At 53.0% G+C, this 11,615-nt stretch overlaps 1 protein-coding gene across 1 annotated transcript in view; it reads right to left on the reverse strand.

Annotated features, from left to right (window-relative positions):
* GALNT2 (polypeptide N-acetylgalactosaminyltransferase 2) overlaps positions 1 to 11,615 on the reverse strand; it is a 166,388-nt gene that overhangs the window by 15,764 nt on the left and 139,009 nt on the right. The window contains exons 7-11 of the mRNA XM_004693040.2: positions 10,779 to 10,900; positions 8,367 to 8,454; positions 6,352 to 6,439; positions 5,309 to 5,412; positions 1,588 to 1,714 (exon numbers count right to left, since the gene is read on the reverse strand). Of these exons, the coding sequence (XP_004693097.1) occupies positions 1,588 to 1,714; positions 5,309 to 5,412; positions 6,352 to 6,439; positions 8,367 to 8,454; positions 10,779 to 10,900 (529 nt within the window). The remainder of the gene's footprint in view (positions 1 to 1,587; positions 1,715 to 5,308; positions 5,413 to 6,351; positions 6,440 to 8,366; positions 8,455 to 10,778; positions 10,901 to 11,615) is intronic.

Here is an 11,615-nt window from a genome sequence, read left to right on the forward strand (position 1 = left end):
TTTTGTTTCTAATACTGAGCAAAAAAGAAATTTAAATGATGTTCGGAAAAGGATATCCTTTCGCAGAGAAGGTATTTTGCTCTTGAAGCAATAATCATTTGCTATTTGATATCTATTAAAATTTCCCAGAACTTAAGATTCTCTGAGCTGAAAATTCAATGTCTGTGTATTGGGAAATCTATACTTAGTAAAAGGTGAAAACACCACCCGAGAGGTACGTTAGTCATCCTCCCCTCCTCAGTCCACTCTGCCCTACTCTAAACCAGGAGCGCTTAGTCTGTCTCAGCAGCGGCACCCCGCCAGGGGGGTGGTGTGCCCACAGTCTGGGTGTGCCCCCGACTCCCCGCTTTCGTCTCCTGTGGCTGCCTCAGAACCGAGCGGGGGCCTGGCCCCAGGCTGTAGCTCTGCTCCAGGGAGCACCCCATCTATTCCTGGGGTGTGACGACAGGGCCTAGGAGTCCCTTGCGGCTGCTCACTGGCCGTGGGTCTGTTCATCCCAGTTTCCCTGCACCACCAGCCCAGCCAGCAGACAGATCTTTCTAAAACGTCAGTCAGAGGGATATCTGCTTAAACCCCAATGTCAAAACACCCAGTTTCCCACAACCTGCAGGGTGCCACAATGCAGGCCGGTGAGGTCTCGGCTCCAACTCTGGTCCTTGCTGACGGGGCGCTACACATTGCACAAGCCCAAGGCGGGGGGCTCCCAGAGTCACTCCCCACCGTGTAGGTGTCAAGCCAGCACCCCCATCTCACACCAGTGTCCCCAGCTCAAAGGATCCTTCCACCTGCATGTCCGGCACCCTCGCTGTTCCGCATCACACCTGATGACAGGCCCACCCTTACCTGCTCACAGCGTCTGCAGCAGTCTCTCTTGGCTGTGTGTGTGTGTGGGGGAGGCGGGGGGGGGAGTGGGCTGTGCAGGGTGGAGCTCGCTACCCCACCCTATGCCAGGCTGGCTCACCTGTGCGCCATTTTATCTTTAGCCTCTAAAAGAATTCCCTGGGGGAAGATGTGGTGCGGACTGTTACCTTGCTATTCTTCTTCAGAAAGCTCTTCATTTGACATTGTCTTGTTCGCTAAAATACACCTATTATCTGCCATGAGTCATAACTCTGTCTCATGATGTCTTTTCAACTTGACTTTAATATTTTTTGTAGATTGTACTTGAAAGGTAATCGGTAATAAAGAAGCATCTGTTCTCTTCTTTAAAATAACACTCTCTCCCGTTTGGGGGCTGGACAGGCAGGGGGCCTGTGTGCCCACCACACGTCAGGTGCAGGACACGTCCATCCTCCACTCCCAAGCACCCCCGACTTGCTCCTTTGGAGGCTGTCTTGCCCCTCCTGAACCCCTTGCATCCACTGGCCAATTCTCCACCACACTGTTTTGTCTTTCTGGGACTGTTCCATGAAAGAATTGTGCAGTAGAGCACCTGGGCCTGAATGTCTTTCGCCCATGTGAGGCACCGACTGGTCATGTCCCCCTGTAACTGCTAAGTGATACCCATCCCGAGCTGCCCAAGAGCCACTCTGGTCTGGATGGTGTCAGGAACACCTGCGGTGCCCCACCCAGCCTCTCAATGCTTACCGGGCAAAGACAGTGCCGCTGCCCCCGGGGAAGGTGTAGGGGTGCTGTTTCCGGAACACATGTCCCACGCGGCTGCAGGGGATGATCTCCAGGCTGCCACCGCATTGCCACACGCGGAACGAGATCTCTGGAGGGGATGAGACCGGGTGACCAGCAGGGTCTGGGGCTGCTCTGAACAGCTGCCACCCCCACTGGGGGCAGATGCCCCCCCCCACCCCCCCACCACACCCTGCACTGCTCAGGGACATGTGAACAAGAAATTGCCTCTTCCCGTACATGCCCTGCACTACCCAGTTGAGACAACAACATGCCTCAGTCTCTAGCTCCGTGGCACAATCCAGAATGTGCCAGCGATGTGCCAATAAGCTTGACTGCAGTGACTACTTCAGACTAGAAGCAAGTGTGATTCCGTGGTCCCTTGCATATAAAGGACCACTGGGATGAGATCACACATCTCCTGGAAAGTCACCAGCACAGGTGCATGATGCTCGGATTGAATTCTTCACTAGCTCCACGATCATGGGGAATCACACGCTTCTGTGCACACAGCTAGAAAAAGCAATGCTGAAGGGGTGTAAACATCCATGAATCAGGAGGCGTGAAATGCCCACAGTTAAGCTTCGACAGTGGATTAATAGGTGGCTGCATAGGCCGTCTTCCTCTGAAGTGACTCAAATACACTGAGTGCTAGTATGCCCCTGGGTTTCATCCATCCAGGAAAAGAATCTCTCACCTCAAACTGCAAAAATTAGGTTTGTCCTTGTGCATTAGCAAGCCTCAAGCCACTGGCAAATTCACAGGTGATTTACGGATTATGGTGGTGACCAAGGACGCTCGAGTAATAGACAGATACCTCAAAGTGCCATGGCCTCTTGCCAGTCAGTAGCCAGTGGGCCTCATGAAGGTCACTCTTCACCTGCTTCAGACAGACTCTGCCCACAGGAGCGAGGAAATGCCAAGTGCACGGTTTCTGATGCACATGCGTGCGTGCACACCTGAGCACTACACCTGGAAGAGGCGGCCCCACACAGCTGACTCTGGGGCACGCAGGCTCCTGCCCCCCCATCCATTCTGAGTAACCAAGGCCTGAGTCAGAGGTTCAACTGGATGCGAGAACTTGAGGTTAAACAGAAAAATCAAGATGTAATATTCTAAAAGGTCAAACATTTTTTTCTGGAAGACTCCATGAGGGTGTATGAAAGGGCGTCTCCTCTACATCATTTTGCAAGTCAGAAGCTATAGAACCAGCCATCACTGCTGCCATCTGGGGATGGCTCGGAAATGGGGCAGGTCACTGCAGACCGTGAAGCGAGCTGTGGGGTACATCCTGCAGAGACCCCAACTGCACAGCATGAGGGGTGAGTGCCCAGTTCAGGGGCAGAAATGTGGGAGTTTTAGGTACAGGAAACAGCTCACTCTCTAGGAGTGAGGGATGCATGCTTGCTGGCGTGGGGCTTCAATTCTCACGTAGTATTAAACGGGGTCGTAGCCATCCAAATGGATGCAATGAAGGGTTGCACTGTCCACTTTACAGTGTCCAAGAAAACAAAAAGTTCCCACTAATTTATGGAAGTAAAGCCTAAAGATACATTTGCCTAATTGGAAAATTCAAAACTGGGGGCTCAGCAGGCCTTCCAGCTTGTGTGTAGAGTCTAGTGAAGCAGTGAGGATCTGTGCAGATTTGGTGGGAGGTTTTAAGGCCAAGTACACATACAGTTACATTTCGATTCTGATTTCACTGGAGCCCCATAACTGAGGGATGATTGCTCAAATATAACTTGGTGGCTTTTTAATTAGGCAGCTTGTGCTTGCATCTTGACTCTGCTAACGACTAGCTCTGAGAACGTGGGGAAGCCTGGGCCCTTCAAAAAAGCCTGAAATGAGATGATATGCTGGCAGCATTTAGCATTTAGTCAAAAAGGACAAAAAATGTTCCCCAGGAGCCGAACCCTTACAGTAGCTAGTAATAGGCTCTCTGCCCTTCTTTTTAATTGCTTGTATTAGACTTAGATCATTAGCTAGGAAAACTTGAGCTCTAGAGACTCTGGCAACACACACTTGGAGGAGGTGGCTTGGATTTCCTCTGTCACCCCCAAACCCCTCTTTCCTGACACTCACACACGTAGTCACTCAGGCTGGTCAGTGGCTGGTGGTGCACGCACCCGGAGAGAGCAGCTCACACCAGGACTGATTCTGCCAAAGCCCTTGTGCCTGCTCCGGCTCTGAAGATGTCGCTAGAGCCAGTGGGGGGCCAGCAGATGCCAGGCCACCTCCAGGCAGGGCGTGCCCCATAAAAGCCAATTATAAGCCAAGTGATTAAAAAAAGTAATTCTCTCCCCTTCCTCTGGCCTCTGGGTGAAGTGTCTCCTTTGGTATTTAAACAACACTCTCTTCACCAGAACACAAAAGTCTGGCTGCGTGTCAGCACCTCATGGGTGATGCCAGCTAATCATACACAGCTCTGCAAACCCCGCTGTGCCTCTGGGAAACGGTCGCCCAGGTGATAAGCTGTCCTGTGGGGGTCCGTGCTGGCCCATCTCCACTGACATCAGGGACGTATGTCTGCAGTGAGGGTGACTCAGAATCTTCCCCAGATGGTTAACGAGTCTTCTGAAACTTTTGCCCTCCAAGACTTCAAGTCCTGCCTGCCTGTCAATGTAGCCTTAAAAAAAAAAAAACCCAAAAGGAGCTTGACTCCTGGTCTTTCATGCCAGCGTAATTACTGAGTCTAAAGAAACTTTCAACATCAAGCCAAGGCAGAGAAGTGCTCCGCTGAGATGCTCCCACGAACATTAACATCATAAAATGAGAGAATAATGATAAGCTCATTTAGGCTTTTCTTTTAAACTAACAAAACCCATCAAAGTCTCTGTTACAAGGAAAACCTTCAGAAAATGGTAGGGGCCTCATCCCCCATCCCACTCCCCCCCTCTTTTCCTGTCCTTCCAGAGTACATCTACACAGGGTGAAAGCTGTTTAACAGCCTTCAAGAGCTGAGAAGAATCAGCTCAGAACCTAAGTACCTGAAGTTCAGAGGCTTCAAATGAAACAAAATGAGCTCTGAACAAACATAAGTTTCTATCTTTGGACAGTAAATATGATGCAGCTATCAACAAAGATCAAAGCCTACAGCATTTCGCCCCTAAACCTGGGTAAAAATGATGTTAAACAGGTTATTTAGAAAAAAGTACCTCTAACCACACTGGGGTCACTCACAGAGCAGTCAAGAAGGGACTGACTGCCCGGCCCCTCCCCGGCTGGTCTCCATGACGACCACCGCTAGCTCCATGCTCCGCCCGAGAGCCCTCCAGAGTGCACTTCCATTCCATGTGGCTACTGGTGAACCCCAGAGTCTGAAGCAGCGCCCCATTTTTGTAAGTGTGTGTTTCAAAGCTGGATTCAAAGGACATCAAAGTGTTCGTAGTTTCTCTCCTCCACGAATGTGATCTGTCCCCGGCATCTTGTACTCTTAGGGCGGCACATTTGCATGCCCAGCCCGACACTTTGAAGGATTATTTACAATGGGGGGGGGGGAACTAATTTTGTCTGAGCTCCAATGTCTTTAAAGCTTCTTCCAAATGACACTCTACAAGCCACAAGCTCTTGCCTGACAGTGTCTCTCCAAAGCTTCCCGCCTTTCACTTGTAACCCTCCTGCTGGGCAGATCAGGCCGTGGCTTCATGAGAACGGGGAAGGAGTGTGAAGACAGACTCGTACATACCCAGGTTTTCGCCTCCCCAGACATCCATCATCATGTCGTATTTCCCCAGTTCTTCAAAATAGAACTTATCCATCACGAACAACCCTCCAGCGATCATGGGGGTTCTAAGGAGGCAGAAAGGGGAGGTAGGGGGAGGGGGAGGCTGAAGGTTAAGGTGACATCACCAGCATTCTTGTGCCAAGGTCAGCCCTACAAGCTGACCCTAAAACTAACAGCTCAGCCACTGTGCTTGGGTCAGAGCTCGGGGCCCCTCTCTGCTCTCCCAGTGCTGCGTTCAAAGGCCTCCCCACTTGCCCAGATGCTTCCAGAGTGCCCGGGGCTGAGCCGAGTCTCCCCTGGAGAGAGTGAGCGCTAGCTGGACTGCGCTGCTCACCGACACTAGGTACATGTGTCCCCTGTATCACCACCCTCTCCTGGAGCAGGCCCCTCCATTGTCCTCCCTTCATCAGCCCAGAAGGGGTTAACAGAAGCACGGGGACTGAGCCCTTCTGTTCTCAGAAGAGAGCTCGAGGCCTCAATGTCAAGTGGGAAAGTCCACGCCACGCTACATGCTGCACCAGACGCTGGGCGCAGGGAGCCCGTGGCAGCCTCTCCCTTCACTATCTAAAGCACAGTAACCCTTCCTGGCTGCAGACGGTCTCCTCCCTCCAGCTGCCAGTGAGGACAGCTGCCTCCCCTGTGGGCACAGGTGAGCAGAGGCCTGCTGAGGAAGGGGGTGCCTTCAGGACAGGCACAGAAGGGGACAACATTTGCCCTGCCTAAACCCGCCTCCCTGGTCCACCAGGAGACCCAGGATGCTGCCGAAAATGCCCCATCACACACGTGAGGGGACAGAAACAGCAGGCTGGCTTCACACTGCTGGAGAGGTCACACTTCATGGGAGGAAGCGAAATCTAAGGGCGGTTTAGCCTGTGATCTGGTGGCAGGCTGATCCTGGAGCTGGGACGAGGCAGAGGGGAGGTGCTCAACAGGTCTCTGGGGAGCGTGGGGCGGGTCTGGGGCCTTACCTGTGAACGGCACCCCAAAGCATGCTTGGTACTTACTTTATGGGGGCAACGGGGTTCCCCTGCCGGGACCTTCTCTGCTCAGGTGTCATGTAATCCCACTTGAACACCAAGTTCCAGTCGAACCCTGCCGACACCAGAGAAGGAACAGAGAGAGAGCTGACCTGAACCGCACGTATGGGCTCCCGCACCACACTTAAAAATGTATGCTATTAGACAGGTCTCCCTGGAAACCACACAAAGGGGGTTGGGGGGGGGGCAAACAAAAAACCAAACAACCCAAAATTCCAAAGAACAAAGAGACGCTGAAGGAGGCAGGATTGGGGGGTGGGTACCCTGAATCGCCTCTCCCTAGAGAGTTTCCCCCCAGTTGGGGAATGTGGGTCAGTTGCTTCTAAAATTAAGATGCGTTAAGCAGAAGTGTGCGATGAGAAGAGGTCGGAGGTCTGTGCGACGCTATCGCCATATCGCTAGGGCGACAAGAAGCAGGACTGGGTGACAGTAACCCAGCAGCCAGCCTGAGGAAAGGGGGTGCCGGCAGGTTACAGATTCCCTGTGAGCTTGAGCACGTTCGTATGCTGACCGCAAAGGAGCCAGACCCCAGATGCCAAGGATGGAACGGGGCAATGTGGGTGAAGGAAACCTCTAGATGAAAATGAGCAGAAGAAGTAGCACAGTAGGATTTGGGGGTTCATGTGCCCCGACGGCCGAGTGTCAGCAGCCTGAAGAGGAGAGTGCAGGAGGTGGGGGCTCAGAGCTCCCGGGATGGCCCAGCATATTTATGGCTCATCTAGAGGCAGGAGACCAAAAGGACCCCCGACTGTCCCCACAGGCTCCGGCAGAGAGGCAGAGAGGCAGTGAGTGGCGGGGTCGGGCGGCAGCACGTGCACTCACAGACAGGAGGCCCCGCGCTGGCACCTGTGAGAAGTGGGGCTCCCCCTGCCGCAGAGCGAGCTGTGTGTTTGCACAACACACACAACAACCAGAGAAGCAGCAGGCCTCCGGGCTGTGACTAACAAAGAATGCAGAGGCCTCAGCTCCCAGCTGACAGGTTCTGTCTTCATTCTGTAAATGTTCACTATTATTTGGGTAATTTGGTCCAAAGAGAGAAGTGGTCTGAGCATTTAAGAATCGGCTAAAAACATCACCCTTGCTCTGTTTTTGTTCTGAATGGATTTCATAAAACGCTCATGAATTCAACTTGGTCCCCCTTCTTCCGACCACAAGGAGACCTGCACCTCCCATTCCAGAGCACCCCGCTGTGCCCTCACTTGCTCTGACAGAAGCGGCAGCTGTGGAAGAAAATCAGCCCCTGGCATCCCAGCGCTTACAGATCCTCAGGGGAAGACGACACTTTGAATACAGAGGCTTTGGGGGCAGCCCAGGAGCGGTCCTGGCTGGGGCCCCAAGGCCCTCTCACCATTTCTTATAAATCTTTCCTGAAGTCTGTGTGTCCCAAGGCCAGTGTAGTTCTCCGGCTGGACTGAGCTCTCCCCGAGGCCTGGCAGGGCCCCTTTACTGCACAGGTGGCTCGCACGCCCCTCCTTACGCCTCTCCTTACGGGGTCTGGGGGAGCAGGGGGGAACGGCGACTTGACCAGAAAGAGTTAAACGGCACCAGAGTGACAGGTAGACGCAAGATGTCAGAGGACAGCAGGAGGCAGAGTGGGGCTGGCTCCCTCAGCTCCACAAACCCTCGCGGTGTGATGGAGCCTGTCAGCCCTGGCATCTCTGTGTCCCAGACGCTCAGCAGGAAAAGCCTAATCCTCTGTGCTTAAAAATGACCTAGAAGCTGTGTACAAAGTCACATGTGTGACAACAGCAACAGAAGGTCAAGGAGATAAGGACGAGCAGGGAACGCAGGGTGCTCTCCACGGGAAGCCGCTATTTCCACTCTCTCGATGAGACTCTGCTGTGGAGCACAGGGCTGTGCTCTCCCCTAGGAGCTTGGGCGGGAGGTAGAAGCGCGCCCTGTCGTTCCCCGCGCCGGGAGGAGCGGTGCTCAGACCGCGGCGTGGACAGGACAGCACGCAGGGTGGACCCCGTGGCACCTACCGCCTTTTAAGTCAGCAGATGCCCCCACGTACTGGAAGTTGTCCATGTTAATGACATCGATGATGGGCGACACCACCCGAGTCCTGTCCTGAAATCAAGACGAGAACGGGCATTAAAAGGACCCAAGCTGGGCCCTCCCTGGTGGCGCAGCGGGTTAAAGCACAGCACTGAGAAGCTAAAGCCACTTCCACATGAGTTCGATCCCCGCCTGCCCCAGAGGTGACCACATGGCGTGGCAGACCTCTCCTGACCCGCCCGCTGCTCCCCTCAGCGGTGTACTTCGTCCATCTGCCTGTTCTGTTCCCCACTCTGTCTCTGGTAAAGCCTCTCACCGCCCCTGAGCCTCTGGCCTGTACCCCAGTTCTGTATGCATAAATAAATCTTTTAAAAAAAAAAAAAAAAAAAGGACCCAAGCCCACGAGAAGACGGCTCGAGTGTTAGTGGTAACAGCGAGCGCCAACTGTGCCCTTGCCCGAGGAGACCCGTGCCCAGGAGAGGGCCCCGCCCACGGCCGTCACACTGGTGTCACTTCTGAGACTGGCAGACAGGGCTGTGCAGAGAAGCGACACCCATGTCCACAGGACGGGCGGGGCCCGTGTCCACCTCCTGATGGCCAGGGCTGCACCGGTGTGCCCCAGGGTCTCCCTTCTGGTTTTCCCAAATGTCCAAACTTCAAGCACAGGGGCGCTTTTAATCGGACAGAATCGAAGCTGAGCCGAAGCTGACCCATTGGTTGCTGCATGCAGTCAGTGCAGGAATGAGCTCACGGCGCAGCCCACATGATAAAACGAGAGCTCTGTTCCTCTGGGCACAGGAGGTGTGCGTGACATGGTGAGTGCAGCATTATTACAGCAGAGGGAAGGCCAGACTCCTTCCTTGCATTTCCACAAAATAAAAAAAAAAATAAAAAAGAATGGCCAGGCTCTAGATGCGGCCTCCTGGGCCTCTGTCATTGTCCTTGGGAAACGATGGTTACAAGAAGCCTCTTTCACTGGCCTGCCCTTTCTAAACCCGAATGGTTGATGCTAGCGAGAGATACTGGCCCATCCTGACAGTTAACAAAAGAGTAAGTGTTTTCCTCCAGTTGTTTAGAGAACCCATCTTAGCCAGAAGAAAGACCCTGAGCAAATTAGTAAGAGATCAGCAGAGGTCCTTAAAACATTCTACATCAGAGGAAGGCATTGAGAGAATAAGATCAAGTTCTAACACCACTCGGGGGACATGCTGACAGGGCAAAAAACCTTTGCCAACCTCGTGGGGCAGCAAAGAATAAAATCCTCCTGTAGCAGGGTCCAGCCTGCTCTACTTCTAGGTCCACTTCCGCATGCTCTCTTTTGATGTCCCTGGAGTCAGTGGACACTAGTATTCTCAACTCTTTCTGTCCTCCCTGTAGGAGGGCCTGTGAAATAATCCTGAGATGTTATCACACTCTCATGTTCTGGCTGTCTCTGCTCTCCCGGGAGGAGGCTGGTAGAGGAGTCGGGGGAGGAGCCCAAGGTGGGCAGCTGTTTTAGGCAGGTGTGTGCATCAGTACGAGGACCCAGCTACAGGCATTTGGTCAAATGAGCTTTGCCACCTGCACGCAGTGATTCAAGCTCCCCGAGCCCACCCAGTTTCCTCCTCTGTTAAATGGGGTTGCAATACCCAGGTAGCAGTCATGGATGGCATGTCCAGCATGCCATTAGGACTGAAGAAACAGCAGTGAATGTAATTACCATCATCACTAGTACCTTGAGGTTATTTTTTTCATTATTTGATGACTTACTGCCCACCAGTTAACCTTGCTCTGCTGTCAAAAGAACGAGGTGCTCATTTTGGATTTCTCTGGCATTTTCATTACATTTGCTTTGTCACTTTCTTAGGGAAGAAAAGGAGACAATAAAATAAGCTGAAAGCAAGAAGTGACCTAAGGTCAAAGCCAGCACTCGTGAGGATGCTTCTAGAAGACCACGGTGCACCATGTTCCCCGCATCACCGGGGGCCTCACTCAGCCCCTCGCAGTCTCAGCCTGCAAGCTGAGGCCCGTCTTCGTGCTGCCACTGTAGTGAGCTGCACAGGGCAAGGCTGCTGACCTATGTCTTCCCTGAGCTTTCCCAGCTGAGACGCCTGCCCTCAGCCAGCAGCAAACACTCCCATGGAAGAAGCCAAGCCCTGTTCTATGCAGCATGCCCCTTTGCGTTTACAGACTCGGTTGCAAAGCTGCAGGCAAGGAAGATTTTCCCAAGCCAAGGATTGTCTGAGGCTGTTCAGGCTTTCCCCAACCCACACGCACTTCCTGCCTGTCCAGAGGTTATTTCCCCTGAAGACAGTTCGCTAGAGGGACTAATGCAATGTCCCGGTGGTGGTTATTCCCTTTCCGGCATCAAGGGAAAGCACAGCCCCAGTCTGGGCGCTGCCCACTGAGACCCTCACCTCGGCCACCCTCTCCAAGAGGGGCTCCAGCCAATGCTCGTTGCACTCACAGTGGCTGTCCAGGAACGTCAGGACCTTGGCCTGGGCCGCGTCGGCCCCCCGGACCCGTGAGCGCATCAGGCCTGTGGAAGCGAATTCAAAAACACATCAGATGAGGAAACCCAGCGTGTCAGGCCAAAAGGCAACAGAGCAGTACACGGGCATCGGCTCCCCCACGCAGGGCTCTGTAGCTCCCTTGCCGGGCAGAGTGCGAGCAGGACTGCCCTGAGGTCGCCAAGGATGAGCTCTGCCCGCTTTTGCACGTTAACTGGAGAACTGAGCAGAGACCCGTCTGTGTTAGAAGCCCTCTAAGAAAGCCCTTTACGTAAATGAAGTTTGGCTCGTCAAGCAGATGAACTTTCAAACTACTTTCCTCTGACACGGCACCTGAGCTTGCTCAAGAACTGGGTTAGGGAGGTGTGTTGGCCCCGACACCGCAAGTACTAATGGTGCTGGTATTAACAGTGCTAACTTAATGGTGACAATGTCGCGAACATCTCTGTCACCTAAGACTTAACACAAGTCAATATGAATGACAACACCCCACTCTTTGCTCTTTAGACAAAATTAGTTACCCTAGTTTTAGAGAGGACGATACAGTAACTATGGTGGACAATGGACATTGTGGTGGTGGACAACTATGATGACCATGCCTGAGGGGAGAAATTCCGTGCTCGGAGAAGACAAACAAGGATGTAAAATGATGATACATCATTCATTTAAAAAAAACTAGCTATGGGCCTTCCCTAGCGGCACAGCGGGTTAAAGCACAGCACTAAGAAGCTAAAGCCACTTCAG

The sequence above is a fragment of the Condylura cristata genome, unplaced genomic scaffold (genome assembly GCF_000260355.1).
Source record: "Condylura cristata isolate star-nosed mole 26May11 unplaced genomic scaffold, ConCri1.0 scaffold00035, whole genome shotgun sequence".
In the NCBI taxonomy this organism is placed as follows: domain Eukaryota; kingdom Metazoa; phylum Chordata; class Mammalia; order Eulipotyphla; family Talpidae; genus Condylura; species Condylura cristata.